Below are 8,997 nucleotides of genomic sequence, written 5' to 3'. Positions count from 1 at the left end.
GTCCATTTAGAGTCAAACAGACCATAAAGCAGGGGATGCTTTAGGGCAGGGCTTACTGTGATTGACAGGTTGCTGCCACGGCGTTGTTCAGTCTGGGAGTTGCCCGTGTTTTCGTCTTACGACTTTGACCCTTTCACGATGTGTTTAGCAGTTCACGGAAGTTAATTGTAGAATTTATGGTCTCCTAAAAATGTCTTATTTCATCGTTCGGTTGTACTTAGCTCTATCCTCTCGTGTGACTTCTGTTTACAAAAAAAAACCCAAAATGGCGACGGCCAAAACCAAAATAGCGACGGACAAAATGCCTCCCTCGAGGCTTCAAAACGTCCACAAACCAATCAGTGACGTCATGTTGACTACGTCCATTTCATGTTCACAGTCCGTCCAAGGAATTTTGAACATGTAAAAGAAACCAAATGTTCATCCAACTCATGCATCTGCTGTGTTCTTCAGCAGCACCTGTAAGAAACATAGCTCTTATATCCCTTTGGTTTCCCCATGAGGGTTTCTTGTGTTCATCCATATTTGTTTCCACTGTAAATCCAATGATCACTATAGTTGGCAGGGAACACATGGGTGATGCTGTTCGCAGAAATGTTCATATAGTACTTTGATTTGTTTGTTGCATATTAAATTAACGCTCTACTCTGTTGAATTCTATACGATTTAATTCTACGTTTTTCCCTCCTTCACATTGGCGCTCGTCTCCGGTGTTTCCTCTCTGACTTTCTCCTCGGCTCCCAGTAATGACAGCTCACTGCTTTTCATCAGCTGTTAACACTTGGAATCGACACGGAGCCTCTTCTGTGTTGCATTAGACATCAGACACTTCTCGTGTCTGAAACTGTTTCCTGTCTGCTGTAGACGGGTTCATCCAGGTTGCTCTTCCTCTCGGTGGAATAACTTTTTTTATTAATACGCTTTTTTAAAATGAGTTCACAACGCAGACAGACTTGATGACTTCTGGTCATCCTGGTCCTTCTGGTTCATTGTCCTCTCCGTTTCCTCTGTATTACAGATAATGGACTGTTGTTTTTTATAATTCCACCTAAATGATGGGAGCCATTATATAAATAGCTTCTACAAAGCAAATTAAAAACACAAAGACATTTCCACTGCAGTGACATTCAGAGCCAGAGCAGCTACATTCCTCTACTGCAGCATGTCACTGTAAACCTCCATCTGCAGCAGCAGTTGTGACTAAAAGGGCTGCAACCAATAACCTGATTATTTCCCTAAATGATGAGTCAGATTTGTTGGTCCTGCTGGTGGCTCGGCTGTTGGAAGGTCAGTGTTGGTCCGTCAGCCCGGCTGAGATATCGGGACAACTCTTACATGAGTTGCAATGATATTTTTGTAGAGAGATTAGTTTTCCTCTCAGGATGAATTCCTGTTGATCCTCAGACTTTTCATCTCACAAATCTTCTATTCGTCCAACACTTTGGTTAATGAACAAATGCCTGAAAAAAAACCTAATTCCATTCCCATCAGCCTCAGCTGAGGTTTGTGTTTAGTGCTAATTAGAAAATGTCAGCGTGCTAACGGGCTAAAACTAAGATGGTGAACATTACCTCAGCACGTTTCTGTGAGCATTTAAGTTCAACTGCTTCTTTAGTGAGAGGTATAAATCAATGAAACGAATAACAAAACAATAAAAAACATGATAACGGCAGCAACAATGCAGAAAAATTGGGGATATAAAATGGTATGTAGATGTATGTGTATATATATAAATAATATAATATAAAAATAATACAATAAAAAATAATAACACAAAGAAATATGTATGAATAAATAATAATAAAATAATATAAATAATGAATTAATTAGTTAAATATAGTGAGACTGGAAAGGGTTACTGTGAGCATGTAAATGTTAGCATTGCAATTTGAAACCCACAGAATCGATGTGTATGTAATCGTGAGCCAGGAGAGGTGACGTAGTGTAAAAGCTCAAACAAACACCAAACTTTCACCAAGGAGGCCGCTGCTCGTGTGCCGAACCACTTCGGTAGTTACTTAAAAACCACGATCTTTCTCCAAACCTCACCAAGTCCTTTTCTTGCCTAAACACTGCAGGGGCTCGTTGGAAAACACACAAAAGATAATAAAATAACTTGTCTTAGGATAAGATGCACTGTTACGTGATAATATGTTGAAGTAAAGCCTCACAGAGCTGCGAGCATGCTGTTTCTTTCCTGATGAATTATTTACTACTGCATCCTTCACCAGTTCAAGCCAAGGTTACTTCTTCCAGATTGCTTGTCTGGACTGACCAACAGTCAAAAACACCATCAATGTACAACTGGAGCTAGACGGGGAAATCTTCAATATTAGCTTATTGCAGATGAATTGGTATCAACGTGATATCTATTTCAGCCGATGAAATGTCAGACGGTTATGTCAAAGAGATGTTAGAGAAACAGTGTCTTCAGTACTTTAGTTTGTTCAGTAGAACTCAGTACATTTAATAGTCAAATTTAAAGGATCCTTATGAAAGTATTTTTTATGTGTTGATGTAAAAAAGTAATTTTTTTTCTAACTGTCAAAAATGTATCAGAAACGGCCTTAGAGATGTATATTCAGTCCATGATTTTAAGTAATTTAATGATATCAAAGCGAGAATATAAGACGGTGAAACCAGAGAGTGCTTTTCTTTGTGAACGATAACGATTCATTGAAGATCAGAATTGTTGTCGTTAAATGTTGTTAATTAATCAATTAATAGCGATCAAACCTCCATCTGAACGTCGGCAGATCCTCATTTAACGTCTCCGAAACCATAAACTGGGAATTAGATCCCCCAGAGAAGCGAATGCAGCATCGTCCAAATGTTGCACTGCAGCTGAGAAAGTTTAATATTTACTTCTACATCTCCTTCCAGAGGAAAAAAAACCACAAAAATTCATGGTGACTGCAGAGCACGCTGTGCAGGACTGTGATGGATATTTCACAGTTTCTGGCAGCTGTGAAAAGATTGTCGGCCCAAATAATTTTCGAGGGGGGGCAGATGTGAAACCACGAGGGCAAACTCATCAAGAGGTTCTTCCTACAAGACAAACACAGTTGCAGTCCACATGGCAGAAATGAGATATTGACTGCTTTGTTATTTTGAGGCAAAATGAACTTTAGGCTCCTCGCTCAAAGCCACTTTCTAATTCCCTCCACTGGTGATTTATTTAACATGTTTTGATTGGTTTCTCCCTTCTTCCAGGTCATGGGCTACTGGTACTTTGGGTCCACCTGGTGTTCCTTCTACCTGGCCCTGGACGTCCTCTTCTGCACCTCCTCCATCGTCCACCTGTGCGCCATCAGCCTCGACCGCTACTGGTCCGTCACCAAAGCCGTCAGCTACAACCGCAAACGGACGCCCAAGCGGATCAAATCGATGATCAGTGTCGTGTGGCTCATATCCATCGTCATATCCTCCCCGCCGCTCCTCATGACGCAGAAGGAGGAGGATCCGGGGAATGAGGCCTACGACGGCCGGCGGCAGGAGTGTCTCCTCAACAACCAGACGTGGTACATCCTCTCCTCCTGCCTCGTGTCCTTCTTTGCCCCGGGCGTCATCATGATACTCGTGTACTGCAAGATCTACCGCGTCGCCAAGCAGAGGGCCTCCACCGTGTTCGTGGCGAAGAACGCGGTGGAGCGCCAGCCGTCACAGTCCGAGACCTGTTTCGAGGGCAACGGCAGGACTTGCCAAAGAAAAGGAGCTGGCTTCGGCAGCGAATCCCGGTACGAGCTGGACAGCCCGCGGCCCGCAAACCGACACAGCTCCTCCAATGTGGACAGCAGCAGCAGCAGCCGCCGGAGAGGAGAGCTGGACGACATCGACTTGGAGGAGAGGAGCTGCGAACCCAACATAAAAGCATCCGCCTCGTTTTCTTCGGCGCTCCGTTTCCCCAGGAGAGCCGGGGGAGGCGTGAAAACAGAGGATGCAGAGGGAGCATTGGACAGGTTGAAGCCTCCTCCCCCGTCCTGCGCCTCCATATCGTGGGCGTCGTCTGAGAACTGCTCCCACCACTTCCTCCTCCCGTCCCCGGTGCCTCTCCGCAGCCGGCGGACGACTCTGTCCAAGAACAAAGTGGCGCAAATGAGGGAGAAGCGCTTCACATTTGTTCTGGCGGTGGTGATGGGGGTTTTTGTCCTCTGCTGGTTCCCGTTCTTCTTCACCTACAGTCTCCACGCGGTCTGCAGAGAGAACTGCACGATCCCCGACACACTCTTCAACCTGTTTTTCTGGATCGGGTACTGCAACAGCTGCCTGAACCCCATCATATATACCATCTTCAACCGAGACTTCAGGAAGGCCTTCAAGAAGATTTTATTCCAGACTCATAAGGGAACATAAGATGTCAGAGTGTGTGTGTGTGTGTGTGTGTGTGTGTGTGTGTGTGTGTGTGTGTGTGTGTGTGTGTGTGTGTGGGGCATCACACAGAAACAGACACACAGTCAAACACAAATGTGTGCACACACTTTTAATCCTGTTGTCCACTGTGCTGTCATACCGACATTAAAGGGCTTGCCACGCAGCCTGCGTATTGATTTATTATTCAACTGCTCATTCATTTATGAAATAATCACTTTCTATACTAGTGCAAACGAGCCAGAGGAAGACGATTATGAAACACGTGCTGTGTGTGCAGGTTTCTCCGACTCTGCTTGCTTGATGCAATAAAATGTCAAAGTTGCAAGGGCGTGTTTTTGCCGGAGTTTGAATGTTAATTCGAGGAAAACGGCTGCAGGGCTGTGAACTATGTCCCTGCGGAGCGCAGAGATGTGAGCTATAGCAAGCTGGCTGACTGACTGTGCAAACCTTTGTACTGACACGAGAACAGATTTATAAGGAACTGAGGGAGAAAAAAACCAGCTGTGCTTTAAAAGAAATATGCAATGAGTTTTTAAAGGTAGTAGTGTGTCTGATTTAGGGGCATCTAGTGGTGACGTTGCAGATTGCTCACTCCTCCCTTTCCAACAGTGTCGGAGAACTACGGTGGCCTTCAGGTAACGTAAAAAAAAATGTGAAAGACTTTCTTTAGAGTCTGTTTGGTTTGTAAGACCCGCCCTGCGAAGCTGGTTGAGGCATAGGCGATCGGTTAAGGTTAGGCATTGATCTTAAATAGTTATGGTGAGGATAGCCAGGACCAACCAGGTTACCAGTACCTCAGCGTACCTCAGTGAACCTATTGCACAATTACACAATAATTGTTAGTTCTAGGTGATTATATACTAATGAAAACATAGTTATGAATATCATATATTTATATTCAATAAATCCCCTTTAAAGCTACACGCTGTTCCAGGTGCAAGATACGAGATTGGGAGAGTTTCGATTGTCTCTAAACGGCTCTCAACATGGCCGGCGCCTCACAGCTAACAGCGCAAACAACGGCAACAGTGCTGACAGAGCTAACAGTGTTGCCTGAGGGGGAACAGGGGTGGGTGCTACCCTTCCACGTCGACGCTGCCGGTTTGGGACGATGTTAGCGGCTCTAACCAGCGTATGAGAGCAGTGCAGAGCGGCCGCCGTTAGCTAACTAGTGGGGCACGCTAACATGCACGCAACAGGCCGACCCAACTATATCTACAAAGCAAGGAGAAGCTCTGATTAAAACACACACAGAGGGCTCAGATAGGCATTACTTCACTATATCTTTACATAGATAATAGTTGTTTGCTGCCAGTAATGCTCTGAATATCAAATACTTGCTCTTTTAATGGCTTGCTGTGCCTCAGAGTATTTAAACACCAGCAGCACCCAAAGTTTAAACTTTCACTTGGAGTAGACACGGAGAACGGAAAGCCCAATGAAAGTTACCAGTTTTCCATGCAGCAGCAGTGTTCTGTTGACACTGCACAGCTCAGGGGCAAAGATATTAAAAATGCATGTGCAGCGTGCAGACGGGCTGATCTTCGCTGTACACAGAGGACAAAAGAGAAGGAATAGAAAAGAGAGAGCCTCTGAATTTATATAATGAACCTCAGGCTCATACAACAAAAGATAATTATTCTCTGAAGCTCAGGATGAAACAACTGGACCGGCTGCTTCAGGGCTCACGTTTCTACTGCTGAAGAAAACCTGATCCGCCCTGGACCCAACACTTCGATACCACGAAGAATAAACCATTATTGATTCAATCGCTTCATGCAGATTGGGGAAACAAAATGTATTCTGTTGCTTTTGATTTGGGATGATAATCCAGTGACTTTTTTTTATCTTCCATCTCTACAAACACGAAGCACACGTACGAGTGTCGGCGGCCGCAGAAGGAGCCGCAAAGTCCAAGGCCACAAGGGACGTTACATCACTCTGGTTACCATGCAACACGGAGTTTGACAACAACTCGGGAGTTGCGTAATTAACCATTTCACCTGAAGTATAATGCTGTTGGTAAAATATGATGAAGTGCGTTCTAAAGTGGCCCAAAGGTCAAGAAACCGTAATATAATGCCATCTGGGGCGACCTTCAATCATTTCTTAGAAACTCTGCATACTGATGTCTCACTGCGTTCTGTTTATTTCTTTCGCCCCCGTCTCTCTTGGCAGGTTTTTCAGCTTTTAATACTGGACTCAGATCCAACACAGAAGAGAAAATAGTTAACGTGAGTTAGAGGACAAAATGAGAAGCGGCAAGTGATCCTGCAAAGAGGCGTGTAAGAAGTGGATGCAATCACCGTCACGGTGCCCGGTGGTTTGCGGACTGCGGTTTTGAAGCCTCGCGTTTAGCATTTTGGCTGAGCTAGCTAACGTTACAGCTCAGCCGAGAAGGGCGCCTCTTATGTTCACGTGTCTTTCTGTCGCGAGCCTCTCGCCCGTGAGTAGATGCACGCTTCCGTCTGCGTCGTAATACGGTTGCCCGGTGTAGTTCGGTTGCAGTGACGTGCGGTGAGGTTCGTGGCTGGTGAGGCACTGACTCTTTCAGAGTCAGATTTACAAATCTATGAACCCAATATAGAGTATCTTAAATCACCATTCAATTGGCAGCCTGCACATTGACTACTGGTTGTTTGTCATATTTCATATCAGCATTCTCTACACACACATAGGTAAGGTACATATTTGAATGCACCAGGAGCGTGTGCGCCGCGACCTGCGACCTGCGACCTGCCCCACCAACCTGTTTCAAGAGCCACCCGCGAAAATCACGAGATCCCGCGATAATCTGTGTAACAGCCACGGATTTACAAAGAGAACAACAAACATTGAATCGACGTTGAATTGCTGTTGATTTGGTCATATGTTCCTGTTTTTTGAGAATTGTTAAAGCTTAGATATTTAATCTTCAATGTTTGCGGTCAAAGCAAAATATAAGAAGAAGAAGAGAAGTGTAGAAGAAGAGTAACAGAACTACAAGCATGAACCCGACCCGTGTGCTCTCGCACGCCCCCTTCATTGAGGCAGAGGTACTGTGTGCCTCCCCTCTGTGCTGTCAGATCAGCAAAGACTAAATATGTTCTACACATACGTGAAATACATGACCTGTTCTATGGAAAGAAAGGACATATAGTAAAAGTATCAACAAATATTACACTGGTGACAATGAGAAAGCAAAAGGCACTCGCTCAACCCAGTTTGTTAGGGATTGCGCAATCTGAGGTGAGGCAGATCTCATCGCTGCCTCACCTCGCGTGTCTCCTCTCTGTTTGAACAGGACATGCGCAAATTCAGCGATTTTGACTATAAAAATGCTTAAAATTATTGAAATCATACAGAAATTACATTTATAGCATAGATCAGTAGAGAAATAGTATTTATTTTATTTTATCATTATTTGTTTTTTACTTTTCAAGACTATAGTTCCGACATTAATCTGCTCAAAACAAGGTCTGTAGATTATCTGGAGTAAACGGGTCCTGATTTCTCAAAAGAGATGTTGCTGTCAAGTTTTTCAAATGTATTTCTTTGGAGGGCTTTGAGCACCACAAGCTGAACGACATCTAGTCCCGATATCTGCCAAACTAGGCAACTCACACCAAAACAATCTAGATTCTAATCTAGATAGTTAAGAGGAAAATGATTTATTTTTGATTTATGGGGTGAACTGTCCCTTTAAGAGTGACCTCTTCTTTTCTTGACCTGGCTGTGTTTCTTAGTGTTGAACGGATGTTATTGTTAAGAAACGTCTCCTTTGTTTTACAGCTTGCTCTTCTCTTCTGCTGCTTTACTCCAAACTTTTTCCCGATTTGCTAAATAGGAACGTGAAGCTCTACAGCGTCTCTCTGTAGAGCTTCTTTTTATAACCTCAGAACTGTACATGTGCAGAAATCCACATCACCAGAATTGACATACTTACGAAAGTATTTGTAACACTTGGAATAGAAAATCTCTTAATCGAAGCAGAGTAAAGCATTCCTGGTTTATCGTCTTCTACTCAAAGCTGTAGAGTTCTGCCAGCATCTCCACGGACTCTCAGATCATTTGGAGTACCCAATTGATTAGTGTTATTATTCCAGAATAAATTCCAACATCTGTTCTCTCTGGAATTAAAAACAAGCGGCCCCAATTTGGCTAATTGGCATCAGCTGTTGTCAATATCCTTCAGAATGATTGGCTCATTCACCGCTAAGTGGTCTGGGAATATCCAGTCATATCCATGGTTGTCAATCTGCCGCCGGTTCAGATGCTGCAGGACAGAAACACAAGCTGCAGCTGAGCTTATTAAGTACGTACGGTTGCCTGTAGTATGCATTGAATTGGGAGTTACTACTTCCTCATAACACGGCACCTTTAACTTTGATCCCTCTTCGTTTATGTGCTGCGCAAAGGATTGTGGGTCAGAATAACCAAAACAAAGCATGCCGGCTTGCATACTGCAAAATACTACCGGATGTTGTAGAACATACTGGTATTTTTGGCATACTGCATTTGACATACAATGTATTGGCTCATACTTTTTCTCGCTTACTAAATAGTTTGGTAATCTGGATATTGGAACGCACAGGCGGTTTTCCTCAGCCTGCGATCACCACTGACAGGGGTGAAAGAAGTAGATAT

At 43.9% G+C, this 8,997-nt stretch overlaps 1 protein-coding gene across 2 annotated transcripts in view; it reads left to right on the top strand.

The window, feature by feature from the left end:
- The window catches only part of LOC116384194 (alpha-2Db adrenergic receptor-like), a 9,975-nt gene extending 2,875 nt beyond the window's left edge, over nucleotides 1-7,100 (top strand). For both annotated transcript variants that reach the window (XM_031848659.1, XM_031848658.1), the window contains exon 3: nucleotides 3,214-7,100. In XM_031848659.1, coding sequence (XP_031704519.1) covers nucleotides 3,214-4,353 — 1,140 coding nt within the window. In that variant the 3' untranslated portion in view covers nucleotides 4,354-7,100. The remainder of the gene's footprint in view (nucleotides 1-3,213) is intronic.
- Nucleotides 7,101-8,997: the final 1,897 nt, after the last annotated feature.

The sequence above is a fragment of the Anarrhichthys ocellatus genome, unplaced genomic scaffold (assembly GCF_004355925.1).
Source record: "Anarrhichthys ocellatus isolate YVR2014 unplaced genomic scaffold, GSC_Weel_1.0 scaffold8, whole genome shotgun sequence".
NCBI classification, from domain to species: Eukaryota; Metazoa; Chordata; class Actinopteri; order Perciformes; family Anarhichadidae; genus Anarrhichthys; species Anarrhichthys ocellatus.
This window is presented reverse-complemented; position numbering and strand designations above follow the sequence as displayed.